General features: G+C 45.3%; 1 protein-coding gene across 3 annotated transcripts in view; it reads left to right on the top strand.

Moving 5' to 3' along the window:
- TEDC2 (tubulin epsilon and delta complex 2) overlaps window positions 1–20415 on the top strand; it is a 334684-nt gene that overhangs the window by 301579 nt on the left and 12690 nt on the right. For all 3 annotated transcript variants that reach the window (XM_086941286.1, XM_086941287.1, XM_086941285.1), the window contains 2 exons: window positions 11936–12037; window positions 17339–17553. In XM_086941286.1, coding sequence (XP_086797412.1) covers window positions 11936–12037; window positions 17339–17553 — 317 coding nt within the window. The remainder of the gene's footprint in view (window positions 1–11935; window positions 12038–17338; window positions 17554–20415) is intronic.

The following is a 20415-nucleotide window of genomic DNA, read 5'->3' as shown; positions in this document are numbered from 1 at the left end:
TGAACGAGCTTTGTTAGCGATCATCTATGATTTGATCGAGAAAGATGTTATTGAGGAGACTCGGGGAAACGTGTGCAACAGCCCTGTACTGCCCATTCTTAAACGTACTGATCCTACCAAACCGCCTGTTTATCGTTTTGTTATCGATTTACGGGAGGTAAATAAAATTGTGGTTCCTCAATTTCCTGTTGTGCCTGACATCACGGCGCTACTGACTCTGATTCCAGCTACTGCTTCGTGGTTCTCGGTGATTGATTTGAAAAATGCGTTTTTCAGCATCCCGATTGCCGAAGAGAGCAGGGACCTTTTCGGTTTCTCTCTTGGTGGACGTAGCTTCCGCTTCAAACGCGCTCCTCAGGGCTACTGTGAAAGTCCATCGATTTACAGTCAAGCTTTGAAGGGTCAACTGGATGCGTTTAGGTTGCCGGTTGGTGCGGCTTTAATCCAATACGTCGACGACTTATTGGTGGCTGCTGATACTCAGGACATTTGCAAAATTGCTACGGTATCGTTGCTGCAACATCTCTGTGAGTTAAATCATAAGGTGTCACCTTCTAAACTCCAATATTGTTGTCAAGAAGTAACCTATCTAGGTCACTTATTGTCAAAGGAGGGAAGGAGATTGACCCCAGAGAGAATTGCAGCGATTGCGCGAATGGCTGTGCCACAAACCCAAAGAGATGTGCGTGCCTTTCTAGGTATCACGTCGTACTGTAGGCAGTGGATTCCTAATTTTTCATTGCTAGCGAAACCATTGGTGGCTCTTACATGCAAGGATGTTTCAACTCCTTTACCATGGACGGAAGAATGTCAGAAAAGTTTTTCTGAATTACGTGACTCATTGTGTTCGGCTCCTGTGTTAGGTACCCCTGATTACAGTAAACCGTTCACGTTATATGTTCACGAGAGGGAAGGTTGTGCTTTGAGTGTTTTAACGCAACCTTTTGGTGGTAAGCAACGTCCATGTGCATATTTTTCCTCGACCTTAGACCCAGTAGCTAGAGCATTGCCGAGTTGTTTGAGAGCAACTGCGGCAGCTGCGGTCTCCATCCGACAATCAGCAGGATTGGTCATGGATAATATGCTTACGGTGATGGTTCCGCATGCAGTCGACACTCTTTTGAACCGTACGAAAACTCAGCACTTGACGAGTGCGAGGTTGTCTGGGTACGAATTGACGCTTCTGGCAAGCCATATTCAGATAAAACGTTGTAATGTCCTAAATCCGGCAACTTTGTTACCAATTAGTGCAGAGTCAGATGCAGTAACAGAACATGACTGCTACTTGCGGACAGAGGAGGAAACGAAAGGTCGAGTGGACCTTAAAAACACCCCATTGGAAGACCCTGACGGCACCCTGTATGTGGATGGGTCATGTTTTAAATTGCCGAATGGTGATGTGACTACTGCTTATGCTGTTGTGACGTTGAATACTGTTGTTGAGACTGCGAGATTGAATCAGAATTCTGCCCAAGCTGCAGAGCTGATTGCTCTTACTAGAGCATGTGTGTTAGCAAAAGGTAAACGTGTGAATGTGTACACCGATAGCCAGTATGCTTTCGGTGTAGCGCATAGCTTTGGACGGTTGTGGCGAGAGCGTGGTTTCTTCACGTCGCATGGCACGAAAATACAGCATGGCCAGCTCGTGAACGATCTTTTGGATGCATTGACTTTGCCTGCTCAAGTTGCAATTGTTAAGTGTAGTGCGCATCGTAAGGTGACGGATGATGTTGGTCGTGGTAACGCGTTTGCAGATGAGATTGCTAAGGAGACTGCCCGGAACCTTAGCACTCGAATGTATGTGACGAGTTCGGTTAGGTGGCCTGCAGAATCAAATATGTGTGAGGATACTATAGAGAGTGTGAAAGCGATTCAGAATGAGGCCACTGATACTGAAAAGACGAAGTGGAAAGAAAGTACGGGAAGGTTGGATGCGAATGGTTGCTGGATTGATTTGTCGGATCAGAAAAGATGGATGTTGCCTGATGCGTATGTACTAGCCGTTGTGACAATGGCACATGGGTTAGCACATATTAGCGCGAAAGGTATTTGCAAGTTGTTGGCTGATGTGTGGAAGAATGATGGTATTACGAAATGTGCTGAACGTCTGGTGAAGAATTGTATGGTGTGTATAATGTACAATCCTGGCAAAGGAACCCCAACTCCCCCTGGCAGTTTTGCTCCTCCTTCGTATCCCTTTGAGGTGATTCAATTGGACTTCATCCATATGGAGCGATGCAATAACCTGAAATACGTTTTGGTTGTGGTTTGCGCATTCTCCCGATGGATCGAGGCCTATCCCCTCAAAGATAATACTGCTTTGTCTACTGCGAAAATCCTACTGAAGGAATACTTTCCTCGGTATGGAATGCCTAGAGTCGTGTGGTCAGATAACGGAAGTGAGTTTGTTGGAAGTGTGATGAAGAGTGTGTGTAAGGGCCTTGGAATTAATCAAAAATTCCATAGCGCCAATCATCCCCAGTCAGCTGGATTGGTTGAAGGGTACAATGGCACCCTTAAACTAAAATTAGCGAAGATTCAGGCTACGACTGGACTTTCGTGGCCTGACGCTTTGCCTCTAGCACTACTGTCAACTAGGGCGACTGTACACTCCCGAATAGGGCTTAGTCCCTATGAAATAGTGTTCGGCCGTCCTGCGAATGTGTGGGGGGTTCCTAGGCCAGGTATATTCGTTGATCTTGAGTATCCGATGTTGATTGACTACTTACATGACTTGACTGCTAAACTGAGGTTAATTCATCAACAGGTTTACGACGCCTTGCCGACGCAGAACGAGGGTCCAGGCCACCAGCTCCAGCCCGGTGATTGGGTTGTCACCCGTAACTTCTCACGCAAGAAGAATCTGGACCCCCGTTTTGTTGGACCTCACCAGGTGCTCCTGGCCACGAGGACTGCCGTTCGTCTTGAGGGACGGAAAAATTGGGTACATGCTACCCACTGTAAACGAGTCCCTATTCCTTTACCGGCAGACCCGTGGGTGAGGAAAGGCATTGCGTCAACAGAAGCAGAGACATTGCCGGCGTTTGTACCTTTTAGCGACGCACAGCTTGTTGAAGAACACTCAGCGCAGCAGAAAGCCACTGTTGGAACATTGTCAGCAAAAGACTCAAGACCAAATCAACAAACTGATCAGCAGGACGCTGTCTCTTCAACGGATCCTTTGTTCGACGAGCAGACACGTCCAGGGAAACATCGATATTCTTTGCGTTCTCATACTAAGGACAAATAAAATTGTTTTCTTGCTTTGCTGAAACTGATAACTGCAATATCCTCGTTTCCCCTGATCAACTTTGAACATTCGTATCACTGAAATTTGTTTTGTGCATATATCAAGCTTCTTCTTTGTATCTTTTTCCTTCCACAGCTGAATTATTGTGCTAAATAAATACATATTGTGTATTGAGGGCCGTAGGGCCGCGCGCGTACTTCCTTCTGGACAGTAGGTCTTGACGCTAGGTTAAAGACCGTCGGTTCCTAGGAACTCCTGGGGATTGACTATTGCTGCACAGAACGAAGTGCGTCAAGAAACGTTGCGGACGGTCGTAGGGAAATGGCATTTTCGAAGCTGAACGATTTGGAAGGAGCTCAGGCGTACAGAGTCAAACTGCAGAAACTTAGTCGTACTAAATGTGTCGTATTCCAATTGTTTGTATTGTTTTTAACTGCTTCTGCATTTTTGGCGGGTGGGGTGTATTACACTATGTCTTACTTTTTACTTCCTACCCCTACTCCTACTCCTTACCCTAACCTTACTTTTACTGCTACTACTGCTTCTCCCCATTCCTTTCATATCTTACCGGAACACGAACAGGCTAGACGTGTAGAATTCCGCAACAATTCCTTTATCCAGCTCCTCCATCAGCATCAGTTAGTGGTTAACACTACTAATTGTTGGGTGTGTGGGCTGATGCCACATACTACGGGTAAGGGTATTCCATATCTGGTGTTACCGTATAGTTCCCAAGGGTCAGCTCGAGCATACCAAACAATGCTTCGAAGTGCACTAGGTTTCCACCCCACTCCAGAACAACGTTCCCCCAAACCTGGTCCTACCTCGTACCAGTGGGTGTTATCGATGGCAATAGAGGATATGGAAGATGAGATCCATGATGCTTTTCTCATCCCTAAAGAAGAGGTACAAGCCTATAGGGTCCTAAGTAGAGGGGAATATAGTATGTTCACTAATGAAAAGCAGCTTAAAAGCTCGCCTCCAATATGGGTCGTACCCCACACTGGTAATCTTTGTCTTGTGGGTCGTGGTACGCAAGCCTCACTTGGAGTAAGTGCTTGCACTGAAAGTTACCTTCTGCCAATGTCCCCGACCCCTGTGTTTCTGGCTGCCAAGGGTACGTACTTCATCTGTCATGATCGTGCATACACATGGTTGCCCACAGACTTCATGGGCTCATGTTTTGTTGCAAATCTGTTGCCTCCGACGTTTACTGTAGATGCCGATTATCATAAGACTAGAGTCGTACGAGGCGTAATTAGCGAAGAGGATACTGCCGGTCAAGAGGCAGGAGACTTTTTCAAGGGTTTCCTCCCGTTTTGGGGACCTATGGTTAATAGTAGGAACCTGAGACATTTGACTCGGGTGGTAGAATCGACAGCTAATGTTACTGCCAGCGCCCTTGGTAATATCACCACAGAACTTCAGGCGGAGAGACTTATGACATTACAAAACCGTATGGTTTTAGATGTTGTCTTGGCAGATCGCGGTGGGGTATGTAAAGTGATCCATTCGAGCTGTTGCATTTTCATACCTGATAATGCTCCTACTGTCTATCAAGCCATCTCGAAGTTGCATAAGATCTCCGAATCCATACACGTGGATGTAGGGGATTGGACGCTACTCGGTTGGTTTTGGGGCCTGATGTCGACTTGGGGTTGGAAGATTCTGATGATCATCGGGGTTGTGGTAGTGTTCCTGTTCACGTGTTGCCTTTGCGTACAGTGTGGTCCTGCCTTATGTGGCCTCTGTGCTACAACGTGTATGAGACAACCATCTGTTACCAAGGGGACTCGGTTGGACAGAGCTATGCTACAACGACATCTTGATGGTCTGATGAATATCGAATATGATTCCGACTAGTGCTTGCCTACATGAGGGCAAAAGGAGCGTCTGAGGTTCCGTGACAATTGTAAGTGGTGTTTTTCGACTCGCACGAATATGGTCGAGTCTAGTATCTATGAACCGCAAATGACGAGTTTAGTAAGTGTGCGCAGTTTCGCTGTGCTAACTTAAACCGTTCGTTTGTTATGTGGGTTTCTCATCTGTACCCACGGGTTCCATCTTAGATACGGCATCCATTTTGTCTCTTGCCCTCAAGTAGTCAGCGAACGGACGCTGTCCGCTTCGCGACCCTGGGACTCCCAAGATATCTGCGGAAGACACATGTCCTTTGAAAGTGTCTTTATGACGAGGGGGTTGCTGCTGTAAGGCAGGTGGCGCCGCTCGAGGCTCATCTTGCCGCACGGGCTTATTGTCTCAGCCGTGCATCTCATTAGGCACGTCCCTTTGATGCCTGTATCTCGTGCTTCACGGCACCTCCCCTTTTACACCCTTTCCGATCTCCCCACTGTCTCCGTCTTCCTCTGCACCTGTCTTCGTTCCTATCTCGATCTACTTTACTGCTGATTGGAATTTGCTAATGGTGGGAAGATGGGTTTTTACAGTTGGGAACCGCCAAATGTTTCCGCACTTATGTTCCGGACCTTGTGTGTTTCAAAGTGACCAAAGTGACCCCTCTGGGAGCTAGATGTGGGAACTGAGTTGTAAACCTTTGTGTTCAATGTTAGCTTATGGGTAAAAACTGTATAAAAGGAGCGATCCACAAAACCAATTTGAAGCAGTCTCCCCAAGTTGCACGTGGTGTACTTGTCGTGACTTCTGTGTTCCCTGCAGTAAATAAACCTTGACTCTTTGACGCCGAAGGAAGTGTCCCGTGTCTCTGTGACTTGTACGCCGGAGCAGGTTACCCACGAAGGTTTCAGGTGTTGTGCCCTGGCACCGCTGGGTCCAAAAGAACCCAGTCCTTCATAACCACGTGGGCCGGCCACGGAGCAAACTGAAATCGTATATGATGAGGAGACATTTACACTGTAGAAGAACGTAACGAGCGGGCCATTAGGTTGCAAGAACAAAGGTGTCTAACAGTTGCGGAATCGGTGGACGTACATTTTGTAATTAAAATACGACACAGCCACTTACAATAACATTTTCTAGATATACATTTGCGGGCAAGGAGTTACGAGTCCCATTTATACCGGCGCCATTTTGGGCGAGGCCGGGCAGGTCCAAGATATAGTCAAAATGTCTCCACCAACCATCGGCCAGACCAGAACCCCTTTCGGCCCTTTATGCTACAAGATGGTGTCTTCCATTCAGAAAATAGTGTTGGCAGCATTTTGAAAGGAAACAGAAACAGCCATTCTCCTAGTGAGTTTCACATTGTTACATTTAGGAAGAATGTTGAAGAGTAGTATGTGGAAAATCTGAAGCCATTTTTCTACAAACTCTCAATCAGACTTGGATGGAAAAAAAAAACCTGAAGAATGTACAAACTGAAAACCAATTTTTGTCTGTATAGCATCAACAGTAACGCTTGAGTCAGCTTTGTGTCAAGCCGCCATTTTCATTCAATCAATAGCGTCCCGCTGCACACAATCAGGGACCTGGTCGTGTCTTCAGATGAAACGGATTGTAGGAAAAGAAGCAGAAAGGAAAAGGAAAAAAGTTCCGCCGGACCTCGGGAGCCGGCCGCCTATGTCATGTGCCACCTTTGGCCACACCAGGGCAATAGTGAAGCTGCAGCAGGTGCAAATAAGCTTCAGACAGTCTTACAAGCACTGCTCAGAACTCTCAACTGAGGCACTCAACATCCAGGACTTGCCATTCGGATCTTGGCGCCTTGTGCTGGTTCCGACCTATTCACACATCAGTCCACTACTGACATCACCTCATAAGCCAACGGGGCACCCCACGCCGACTTTCGGCGCAGCATTGTAGGATGGCCACACCAGTGCGGCAACTTGCTGGACACAACATCGGGGCCATCCAGATCTCGGTGCGTTCGACTCACTGTACCGCAAGAGTGACCGCAACTCAGCTGGACACGCCATCTTTCGGCGCAGCATTGTAGGATGGCCACACCAGTGCGGCAATTTGCTGGACACCACCTCGGTGCCATCCGGATCTCGGCGCGTTCGAGTCACTGTACCGCAACAGTGACCGCAACTCAGCTGGACACGCCGTCTTTCGGCGCAGCATTGTAGGATGGCCACACCAGTGCTGCAATTTGCTGGACACCACCTCGGTGCCATCCGGATCTCGGCGCGTTCGAGTCACTGTACCGCAACAGTGACCGCAACTCAGCTGGACACGCCGTCTTTCGGCGCAGCATTGTAGGATGGCCACACCAGTGCGGCAATTTGCTGGACACCACCTCGGTGCCATCCGAATCTCGGCGCGTTGTGCTGCCTTCGGCCTATTCGCACATCGGTCCGCTACTGACGCCGCCTCACGTGCCAACGGATTTTCTACGCTTTTTGTAGCCCTATGCCGCATAACAGGTCATGTGACTTGTTTATAAAACTTTTCATTGGTTCATTTTACTTTTGGTTTCCTAAAGATGGAATGCTTGGTCATATGACCCAAAAATAACACTTTTCATTGGTTTAGAACATTTTTTTTTCCCAAACGATGAAAGCCCCACCTTGTTTCTGGATCATTCAGACTGAAGCTGGCGTCAGCATGAGAGCACCACCATCTCGTGGCTCCGTCGTGGTCATTCCGCGAGCAATCATGGCAGCCGCTCCCCACCGGAAGCCTGCGGGAGTCGGGGGCCCCCAAGACTTTTGTAGAATCTTCACGGCTGAGGGGACGCTTTTCGAGAATGGAGCCCAAGCCCTAGCAGGCAAGCGTCCGAGTTCCAAGGTGTACCAGGGCCATTTCAGTGGACCAGGCCCAAAACCGAGGAGCCGTCCGCCATTTTAAGAGCCATGTGGCAGCCGCCTATCCCTGCACTGCAAGAGTGGGAGCAACTCAACAACATGGTGAGCGAGACGCTGTAGCCGCAAGAGCGGGCGCAACTCAGCTAGATGGCCGCCACCTGGGGAGGCCCGTTCACGCCGCCTCCCCCACCCCCGGGCCGCCGCACGCCAATTTTCGGAGCAGCATTGTAGGATACCAAAACCAGTGCGGCAGTTTACTGGACATCACCTGGGTGCCTGTCGTACATGTTGTGTCAGCCATGTGACACTGGACACAGTCCCATCAACATCTCAACGCGTTCTGCTGCCTTGGGACTATTCACACAACAGACCGCTACTGACGAGGCCTCCCCCCGCACCACCCGGGACGCCCCACGCTGTTTTTCTGTGCTGCATTGTAGGATCCCAAAACCAGTGCGGCACCCAGGCGACATCACCTGGGTGCCGTCCAGAACTCTGCATGTTGTGCTGCCTTGGGACTATTCGCACAAAAGACAGCTTCTTACCATTGTTGCTTTTTGTGTTGAAAAATGTTTAAATGTTTTTAGTTTTTGTTCCGTTCGTTATAGTTAATAGTTAATAAAGTTTTATAATCTTACTTTGTTGGAGTGTTATCTATTTTTTTTAAAACGGGTGAATGGGGCCTTGAATCGGGTTATTGTCATGTGTGGGCTTTGGAAGTGTGCTGCTGCAGGATCGGACATTTCAAACTCAAATGCACGTTCTTTTTCTTACCTTTCCGAAGCATGGAGCGCAATAGCAGGCAGAGAAAGGGTGATGCACGTGTTGAACACTACCTGACCTGGCAAGTTGCTGGCAGTGCCCCCCCGCCCGCTCCTAAAAGAGGGCACACACACACCGCCGCCCCGAGTACTTCACAAATCTTTAAAAGACCATGCGCTTGTTCATGAGGCTTAAATGGTTTATCACCTCTTCTAGAACCCCTGCATCGACCCTCTGACGTTTCCTGGAAAAATTACCATGTAACACAATACCAAGCCCTGTCAGCTGAAACCCCCAAGGAATCGTGGGGCATATTATCAAGGGGGTTTATCTCCGCTTTTTTGGCTTTAAAAGCCATGAAAGCGGAGATAAAATTATCTCCCTATTACCAAGCTGTCGCTAACACCAGTTAGTGACAGCTAAAAGGAGATAGCGACCATCTTGGGCCCCGCTTTGCATGTCAGTGATACTTATCACTAATGACATGCAAAGTGGCGTACCAAGATGTTAGCGACTGGAAACAGTCCCTAACATCGCTATCTTCTATTACCAACTTTTGGAGATATTCGCGCTAAGCGCGAATATCTCCAAAATCTAACACCTGCCCTGAGCAGTTCTTAGCCATGTTATCCAATGGGAGGTGGATAACATGGCTAAGAGCATTTGCTCGATAATACATGAATATCGCTGACTTTTCTGCGATAATAGCAAGGTTTATCTGCGATAAAAATCGCCGATGTGCGGCGATAATTTTTGTCTCTAAACAAGTTAGAGACAAAAATTATCGCTAGTTGTTCGTAATATGCCCCCGGGTTTTTGCTTGCAGAAATCGGGAGGCGGGAGACTAGCACTGAAATCAGTAGTCACACGCCTGAATCAGGAGGGTTGGCATGTCTGAATTCTCTACAGCTGGGGCCATAAACTACATCCGCAGGGGTAGGTGATAGCCTGGCATCTAAAATGGCTGCCGTGCACGACAAAATTGTGGCATTGGAAAAAAGGCAAGATGGCGCAGCCGCTGGAAGAGATGTATCAACATATATGAGCCTCCTCAGCCACCCTCAGGAAACATAGGGGATTAGGATACGTCTCCCGCACCCCCTTATACCTAGTAATTTAATTAACGAAGCACAAAATGGCGAATTCCCGTTTCGCTACCAGTTTGCGGCCCAGTTCGCGGCCCGTGAAGCGCTTCTACCGTGAAAAATCATTTTGTTTTTCTTTTCCCCACGGGACCCTTTAATAACCCCAACAACATTCCTAGGGGGTCAAGAGGGGGATACCTTGCCCCCTTTCATTAAATTCCCCCTTAGTTTTTCACCTCTTCTTCTCTCTCGATCCTACCGAGAGACAAGATGGCGGCCGCTCCGGACTGTCACGCAGCAAAATAAAAAAAAGCTCACGCACAGCCGCTGGAAGAGATGTATCAACATATATCAGCCTCCTCAGCCACCCTCAGGAAACATAGGGGATTAGGATACGTCTCCCGCACCCCCTTATACCTAGTAATTTAATTAACGAAGCACAAAATGGCGAATTCCCGTTTCGCTACCAGTTTGCGGCCCAGTTCGCGGCCCGTGAAGCGCTTCTACCGTGAAAAATCATTTTTTTTTTCCTTTTCCCCACGGGACCCTTTAATAACCCCAACAACATTCCTAGGGGGTCAAGAGGGGGATACCTTGCCCCCTTTCATTAAATTCCCCTTTCGTTTTTCACCTCTTCTTCTCTCTCGATCCTACCGAGAGACAAGATGGCGGCCGCTCCGGACTGTTTAGAATGTTGACAGACACCGGAGAGCCAATCAGCTTTCTGCGCGCAAAGTTCCGAAACGCGAAAAGTAAGCGGACCGGATCGCTGCCCGGAGCGCTGTTACAGATATATATCTTGATTTAAACGTTAATTTCTCAAAATCCACTGAAGCACATATATTGAGACCTAGCAAAGGCACATCGGGCTACCAGTCCCTACAATTTTGCCAAGTTTCGTGCAAATCCATTCAGCCGTTCGAGCTAAAAGTGAGGCCAACCGCCCTATGGAAAACTCAATGTAAAAAACGCGTTTTGGGACCCCCCTTTTTTCTCAGCCCCCCCTTGACGAAACCCCACCAAATTTTCAGGGGCTGCTCAGAAACAAAATGTGCCATTTTCCTGAAAATTTCAGCCGATTCCGTCCACAAACGCCAAAGTTATTAGACATAGAATTTTCAGAAATCCCATAGGGAATTAATCCTAACTATATATACCTACTGGCGATAGCCAGTAGGTAATATATACATATATATTATGTTGGTTTTGGCTTGTGGTTTTTGTAATAAACCAAGGATTTGACTAAGCAGACAGCACTTTGTCCGACTTTCATCTGTGTGGAGTGCGTTGTACTTCTTGTACGAGTGGATTTGCATATATATATATATATATACATATATATATATATAGTGAAATGTAATGTGGATCGCTTTCTCAGTTGATAAACGCGTGTTCAAAAAAAAGAAAAAGTTATCCTACTGAAATTGGATGTTGTAATTATTCAGTGATAAATTTACAAAAATAGAAACTGGAAGTTCAAACTTTTTCAGGAACTGTATGAGTAATCAGCAGCTAGTGAGGTTGATCTACACTGACTGCCAGTTGCTGAGCAGGTACACTTTAAAAAACTCTTTCACAAATAGAAACTGATGGCAGAGTCCCCAGTTACTTTAATAAAAAAAACGGTGACACCAGTAACCATCTAGTACGCTAAGTTGAGTTCCGAAAGTAAATAGGCCTGTGCCAGAGACCAGAGGTGATCGACCAGATGGCAACATAATAAATCCATACAATGTAACAATGCAATAAACCCGCATGTATTTCCATTAGCAGCTCAGGTACCACAATCTTAATCTGTTGATTTCTAGGATTTTGATCTTGTTAAACGATAAAAGTACAACTAAAGAAGGAGGCAAGTGTTCGAGAATCAACAACTAATGAAAAAAAAAAACTATTCTGATCATTTATCTAGAGTTGAAGCCTACTAATGCAACCAATACATTATACATTGTGAATTCTAGTTAGAACAAATTTTTGTGAAAACTTATATGTGTACAAAGACATTTACAATGCTACATTCGCCTAAGGTGCAAACAGCAGCTCACACCTGCTTCCTTCTGCTTTTGTTAGTGTGCTCTTCACAGCCCTGCATCGCCTTTCTGTTTCTCTTCCAGGTCCTCTGTCATGGGAGAAGGAGTACCAAGGGCTTCTGACCCTGGAGTCCCTCCAGGCCGCAGTGGCTCAGCATCTGTCTCGGCTGCAGAAGCTTCGAGAAGGTAAGTGGACTGTACACTGACCCCAGGGAGCTCTGTTAGCCAGGGAGGCTCAGGAAAGCTGATAACCGTTCCATCTGCTCTTGCTTCCAGCCGCAGGGGTGAAATTGGCTGTGAGAGAGGATTCAATTTCATTTACCCTAATAGTGTCATTTAAGTTGTGCACGAGTCCTTTTCTGTCGGTTTCATTTGCAATGGTTTTGTTCCACTGAAGTGGACATTGCACCATTTAATAGGATAATACATTACAAGTAAGTGACCGGGCCAGGCACTGTTAGAAACGATCGTATCGCTTGCAAAGAACCTTTTGCCTTGAGTCTCAGGCTTTTTGTCTTGTAGTTCAAGTGGAATTCACCTGGCTTGGTGCAAATCGGTCTTACATTTAGAAATGCTGCAGGCAGATTCGCTTATGTCGCTCTGTGCACAGCCTTTGGGTTCCTGGACCCTTGCAGCTCTCATTTGAATTCATTTCTGTTTGTAAAAATGATTGTATAGTTCCATCATGAAATCAGATTTAATGTGCATCTGTCTTTTCTCTTACGTGTGTGTCGTGTCGTTATCACATGGGTATTTATATATGCATTATCTACTCTGTATACTTCACTACAGGGTTCTCAAAAGTCGGTCCTGGAGGACCGGATCCATGCTAGATTGTTTGCATATCCCAATTTAGATAAATGTAGTTATCTTAAGTCTGGCCTGGATCCAGCTCTCCAGCACTGGCTTTGGGAAACCCTGCTTTATTGTGTATGCAGACGCCGCCCCCTCCTCTCCCCCCTCCCCCTTGGATTTTGAGATTTGGGATGGCAAATACTGTGGCCAAAAAAAGCTACATTTGTGTCCTAAAACCTCAAAATATGTAGTATTTTTCCATATGCGGAAAATGCACCTGTCACACAAATACTGCACAGCCTGTGCTCTCTCGCTGCTTGAAACTGTGCTGCTTGCCAATCTGTAACCTGCCAGAGTGCCCAGCACTACCACACTTGGAATTTGGTATGTCTTGGTCCACAGAGTGCAGACTGCAGTATGATACCTCTGCTCTCTCTCTGTTCAAACAACGTGCAGTGCACAGGGGTTGCGTGGGTGCAGAAGAATCTCGGGCTAGGGGGGGAGCCAGGGCCAGATGAGCCATGGAGAGAGAGAGGCACAGTAGACCAGGGGGGTAAGACAGGAGTCCTAGGGCAGCAGAGGGGACCTTGGGAGGGGTGAAGGGTGGCAGGAGACAGAGGGCAGCAGGTGGAGGGGGCAGGGGGAGGAAGAGTAGTGACAAAATGCAGTAGAGGGTGGGTGGCCAGATTGAGGTCCAAGGACCTGCAGAGTCCGCAGGGGGCAGACTAATATATGCAAGGCGGAGACTGCGGGCTCATTGCACAGGAGGTGGGCTCCCTGCATGTACAAGGCAGACGACAGAAGAAATTCCCTTCACTGCTGCCCCCTTACTCACCCTCCTAATTATGGCTCCGCGACAATGCAGAGAAAATAAAGAGGATCAGCCTCTTTTTTTCTTGAAACTATATTTTTTGCAGCCACTTTGGAAAAAAATCACAGGATTTTTACAAAAAGTATCCATTTTCATTTTGTAATTCTTTTTTTCAGATTACAACATTTTGTGGGGTTTGTCCAGGCATTTCGACCAAACCCAGTTGTTTTTAAAGAAATGCATGAGCATACTTCAATACATATAAGGTCCCACACTTCAGTCTCACAAACTTGCTGAATAGGAATGAAAGCAGAATTTATAAAGTAAATCTGTCACCCAGCATGACATCCTGGCGTTAAAAATGATGCAAGACGTGAGGGCTGAGTACAGACCATGGGATTACACAATAAATAGCCATGTTTGAAGGTTTTTCCCTAAAAAATTGATTCAGCCTCCATGAGGCAAAGATCCAAGGGAAGCTTGTTTGGTAATAGAGCATTTTAAGCGGACGAACAACCCAATGAGCTGAAAAGGCACGCTTCGACAAAGAAGTGTGCAGCACGCCACAAGTTGAAATGTCGGCAAGACTGACTCAGCTTCTGTCCTCCCAAAGTTTGGTAAATAGAGTACCACGAGTGGGTAATAGTAACATCTTTTAATCACAGCACCTATGGATGACAGACGTCTGGTACTAGAAGCTATATAATAGCAAAATGGCGATGATAATGCTAACGCTGCCTGGGGGTCGAGTTAGGCTGTGCCAGTCGTAACCCGTAGACTGCAGGTAGAGGAGTAATTCTGGTGACTAACCTGTGCTTATTAAAGTCAGCAGTAGATGAGAACCCCTTGGATAGTATGATCTCTAGAGATTAAAGGACGCATATCAAAGCATCCAGATATATCAAAAAACAAGAATTGCCACTGAAGGAAAGATGAGGGGCTCCTGTGACTCCATTACAGAAATGTTGATGTATATATTTTTTTAACATTATGGTGATTCCATTCAGGATTGTAGTGGAGGGCCCATATTCGACTAGGTGCAAACCCCAGAGGGGAAAAGCCAGCTAGCAAAGGCTCCATGACATACATGCATTTGACCTATGAGCCCAGATGCATCAAAGCAACTGCAGACTTTATAATCAATCCACTCAAAACAGTACTTACCGTAGTAAAAACAAAATAAAAGTGGCAAGGAGGCAGAGTAAGTAAATTGATACTTGTATAGCGCACTACTCACCCGCAAGGGTCTCAAGGCGCTTGTACGAATACCGCTGTGTAACCCATCCTGGCTTTTCCTGTGAGGCGTCCACTCCTGGGCACCCCCAAGGTGGAGGCCAGGCATCCTTAGCGTTGTGGGGGCCGTTGTGGAGATTAAGCAAGCTATTGCCCAGAGTTGCAGAGTGGGACTCCATGATTGGAATAGTCACCGAGGCGAGAATTATCAGGTCTGTGGAATTTTGAGCTCAAGACCCACAGAGGCGGGGAATTGAACCCTGGTCCCGGGCTAGATCTCTGCATCAGGGTCTGCCGCTCTAATCATTGAGCCACACTTCTCCAGTGGAGAGTGGTTCGAGAATGCAAGCCTACGCTCTTTGCATATATCATGAGGAAACTGCTTTAGTAAATGTCACTTATTATTGATAGACAGGCAAAGAGGTCAGGGGGAGAACCTAAGCAGAGAGATGCAGCCACCTCAAGATCTGTAATCCTTTCAGACAGAAGCTAGGCAGAATGTTAATGAGAAACAAGTAGTCGGTAGACAGCCTGGAGCAGCGGCATTCATAAAGCGACAAAGAGGAGCCTGCAGGCTGTCGACTGTTCATAGCCTAAAATGATTTTGCAGAGCTACTTTCCATCTCTGTGCATCTTTTCTTGATCTGGGCATGTCCTGGGCCCATTATGCTAAATGTAATGCTCACTGCATAGACTATGAGAGAAAACGAGAACCAGAAACTAGAGCAGTGCAATTATGAGAGCAAACTTCAATAGGAACAGCAAAGTTGAAAAGACTTTTGAAAGGCAGTTGAAGTATTTCAGGAAAGTTCTCAGTGAAACATCTTATTAACCAGGGACCTGCTCATTAGAGGGCTTGAGGCTCCTGGCGAACAGCAAACTTGATTTAAAGAAGGAAAAAACGCGTACGACTGATCTAAAATTCTGCCACAAATCGTTGCAGACACAATTCTGGCAAATTGATATTGGGAACAGTCAATCTGTCAGGCTACAGTATAGATAAGGTTGGCTTGTCTCTCGAATGTGGACCTGGGTAGACTTTTATTTATTTTCAATTGTGCTGTGGCTTTGTCTTTAAATAAGGCACCATTTATTCAGTCAGAAGGTCAAGAAGCAGACGGTTTAGTCAATTGCCTTCCATCACATCAGCTGCAACAAAAGAAAAATCAACATATGTACTGTTTATTAATTATGTGAAGCCTGCTCGAAGTTCTTGGCCTGCAATTTCTTACTCATAAACTTCCAGAATTAATTTTCAGGCCCAGGCCGTGCTATTAAAAAAAAACCCTGCAAAGGCCATGATGGTCCTCCCTGCCAAACCCTTACTCTGGGTTCACTGCCCCAAGAATGCATTAGATCTGTTTTAACAAAAATAAACCAATTAAAAGTTCATTTTTATTAGATGGTGTCCCAATTGAACAGGTCAAAGTCATGACTTATTTGGGCGTGACCCTTGACCATCAATTTACGTGGAACCCCCAGTTGGAGGTTTTAATTCTCAAATTTGTTCGCCTTACAGGATGCTTGCTGAAGGAACAGAAAAAAACCTTGACCAAACGTATCACACCGGCATTAAAAATCTATGAGGCCAAGGTTAATGCAGCTACCCTGTATGGTGCGGACATATGGGGCTACAAAGAATTGTCAGCACTAACCACAGCACAGAACAGGTTTTTTCGGAACTTAGTGGGGCTCCCTCAATTGTCACCTGTAAAACCACTGCTTCTAGACTTAGGCTGTAGACCGCTGAATGAGATGGCACAGTACCGTCTTGCGGCTCTTTGGCGTCGCCTCTGGACGACCCAAGAGCTTAGTTTATTCGCTCACGAATTGGGCGAGGTTAGATCATTGTGGGGTGCTCAGAAAATCCCATGGCTGCGGGAGGTCAAACAAATATTGTATTCTATGGGCCTCCCTGAACTTTGGTTACACCCTGAATGTTCTAGGTTCCCATCTAAAGTGGAATACAAAGAGTTATTTTGGGCCGCAAAGAAATCTGCACTGATCACCCTCTCATCAGGAAATAGCCTAACGGGACTGTTCCTAACGCATAAGGTAACTCCATTCCTTGAACACTACTGGGACTTGATATGCAAAACACTTGACCGTAAGCTGTATCATCAGTTTCGGGTGGGAACTTTGCCGATCAACTCCTTTATTGCGAAGTGGACAAAGAATACAAGTAATAAATGCCCTTTTTGTCCTGACCAGGTAGAAAGTGTTGGTCATATATTCTTTGTATGCCCGGCATATCGATCACCTAGATTGAAATGGTTGAAACCAATTTGTAAAAATTTAAATTGTAGGGAGAATCGTGTTGCCCTGTTGAAATTACGCGATTTACGCACTGAAAAATCTGTGATCTGTGTTGCCAAATTTTTGGGGTGGATGTGGCTAATTCGCGTAAAGAAATTGTAGCCCCTTTTAACTCAACCTGATTCTTTTAATGTTTGTATATTGTTTGTAGGTAAACCCTCTTATAAATCTGGGGATCCATTGTAAAATGTTGTAATGTTGATAATGTTTTTATACCTGCTGTCTTTTATGAATTTTATTTCGAAATAAAGACTAAATGAACTGCATTAGATCTGTTGGTGAACAGACATGCCATGATCTGACTCCCTCTCTGCATCTCTCCTTATCCCTAGCTGCCGACTTGCATGTGCGACTAGATTCCGGGAGTCGGGCTGGCACCACTGGTGCATTGCAGGTAGACGGGCTAGGGATTGGCAGAGGAAGGTGTCGTAACACGGCTTCCCTCACGCGGCCGCTCCTTGTGTACTCCAGTGTGCGCGACCTGAAGGAGATGGAGACTCAGAAGCTACGAGTGGCCCGTCTACAACAACAGATCAACATACAGAAGGTAATGAGATCTTTAAGAGGGGTTGTTGTTTCCACTTGCACTGTGCTTCTGTTACTTTATATTTGCTTGTGTTTTTGTTTCCATATTTAATCCTCTGTGTGGAAATGTCTTGATTGCTGAACTGTCCACTTTGTCTGAAGGTGGCCTCCACACCATCACCAACTCCCAGTGCTATTGATACTTTATAGGTCCGCCTTCCTGTTTTCCAGGGTGGCATGCACCCACCATTTTTTTGTTGGCTTTTCATTAGAAAAATATAATTATATAATATACATGTATAAATAGTTCTTTATAATGGCATTTAATAACTGATTTATGAGCAAGTTAAGTTGAAGGACGGACGAAAGGCTAACAACCGATCCTCTTTTCCAGAGCATACACTAGGCACAAATGTGGGGAAAGAATTCATAGTTAGGCTCTGTCTGCATGAATATTTCCTAAGTCTATCTTTTCTCTTGAAAAAATTGATCCTTGCTCAGAAGTTTTGCGTGTGCATTTCTCATAACTTGTAAATATTACTTTTTGTAACTTCTATTATTTTTTTTTAGTTGATTAAATGTTATGTATCTTACCTATCACTAAGAATATCCATCACTGTTGAATTTCACAGGGCCATCCATAGCGGTGCTACATGTAATAACATGGCATATGTTGCCATTAGTCCTTACTTGGTGGATGAAGAAATAGGTAACAAGCCCATGGGTACTAAAGGCTGGTGCAAGTGACTGAGCACATAGGCTAAATCATGTCTCCCCATGATAGGTTGCCAAGCGAATAGACCCGGCTGTTGTTAGGGATGCACTCCATTATTCTCCCTTTCACAATGAGGCCAGATGTTAAGGAATGTATAGCATATATTCAAACTGAGATTAAAAAAAAAAAACTTTTTAAACATTTGTGTGAAAATTACGCTTGATAAAAAAAAAAATTCAACCAATTGCTGTCATCTATGATTAGAGGTCTTCACAGGAAAAAGAGATACATTTGATATACACTCTACCCCCATAATCTTTTTCCTGACTATGGGAAAACAAAAATGAATAACAACCTGTTTCTCCAAAATGTGTTGTGGTAGATTTGTGAGTCTGATCCATTCAGACTTCCTAATGCAGCACTTACAAAGTGCGGGGGAGCAGGCACCATGAATAGGAAGGCTTGTGTCTGGGTCAGGGATATCAGAAAGTCCCCTGCTTTACACAATCATTGGTTAACAATTAGGTGGTCTTATGGAGCCCAGACCACCTAATAAGAAGCTTATAGCATCCAGATGATTTGTTATTCTATAGAACTTATTATTAAACGTTCTTGTAAGAACTTGCTGACCCATAAAATCCACCACAATCCAATTCTGCCCAAAGTTCTTAAAAGAGTGGACTCGTCATTGGACCTATTGCTTTGTGTATTTCTAGCTGAGTGGCAATGACCGTATGCACTGGTCCCTTGCGTAGGAGCCATTTTAAATGCATCTCTGGCAATCTGAGATTATGTTCTCTCCTGAAGCCCCCTAGCTCTGGTTTATAAAACTGGTTATTTTTGCAATACGCTTTCTAGGGGAGGCCAGGAAGGAAATTAGTTAACCTTTGTGTTAGTGGCTTATAGATCTTTTTGCCAACATGAGGATAGACATTAGTTCCATGTTAAAAACCTGTACAAGACTATTTCCTTGGCAGTCTGAAAATAGTAGTAATTTATTCAGCCCTGATGCACAAGTTCTCCTTAGCGCATGCAATCGATTTTGTGAATTAGGTCTGAAGATTGCCAGATATTTGATCCTAGACCTCAATAAGTGGTTGCAAGCTTACGTAAAAACATGTGCTTGCTTTCTTGGTTCTATCCCAATAACCTCAATGCTGTGCATCCAAGTTAATTTGGTTGCATCCCCTTGGGCACACCTTAGGTTCCTTTAAATGAAAGGACTCCACAAAATCTTTTGAACACTTCGTTTTACTTGCTTGCATATATAATCTTTATTCTGAAATTTCCATCATGTCATTTATATTCATTCAGTAATCATCAATCCTGTGGTTTTTATTTACCCTCTATTAGCTCCTAGGCATTTCGGGCTAGGGAGCCCTTCTTCGGGGAGCATGTCTACAAAAACGAAAACATAGCATCTCCTTTTAATACATCCATAAACATATTTCACAATACTTGTACAGAAAACATTGTCTATATGGGGTGTCAATTGTTGTGTACGTAATGGTCTTCATGGTGCCCCTTATGTCCATTCAGTGTGAGGTGATAGTGATACGCACGAAACATGCGCAAATTAATATAAAAAGTGCCCGGATCGTGAAAAAAAGTAGTAAAAAAGAGTGGGTAACACTTACAGTGTGTTATACCTGCGAACAAGTTTGGGGAGAAAAGTTTAGAATAGTATTCTGATCCCCATGTAGGATTGAGCATTGCGGACCCGTTTATGAACTTACAGTTTGAAGACACGAGCGCCGTTTGTCACAGTATGTAGCGTTGTGGTTCGTATCGTTAGTTGCAGCCGGCATTTCCATGTTTATGAATCTCTAGAGTGCTCATTGGCTCAGTGAGTTATCGCGTGTTGGTATACAAACTAAAAGACGGACTATGTCAGAGTCTACGCTGTGATGTGATAACGGGCGGCCATATTAAGCCGAAGAAAAAAGCTAAAACCGGAGGAAATAAGAATCAACGTAAATTAGCGACCTCTAAAAAAAATGGACGGAAAACATGGGTAGAAAAAATGGGCTAGAAAAAAGTGACCCCCAATGTTCAATGCTTATTATGAAAAGTTTTAATGTATATACAACATGTTTTATGGATAAAGGTGAATCCCACTTATTGTACCTCAGAACAGACATGGGCTGCCGCATTGGCAGTGTGTAAATC

Source organism: Lissotriton vulgaris, chromosome 10 (genome assembly GCF_964263255.1).
Source record: "Lissotriton vulgaris chromosome 10, aLisVul1.2, whole genome shotgun sequence".
NCBI classification, from domain to species: Eukaryota; Metazoa; Chordata; class Amphibia; order Caudata; family Salamandridae; genus Lissotriton; species Lissotriton vulgaris.
This window is presented reverse-complemented; position numbering and strand designations above follow the sequence as displayed.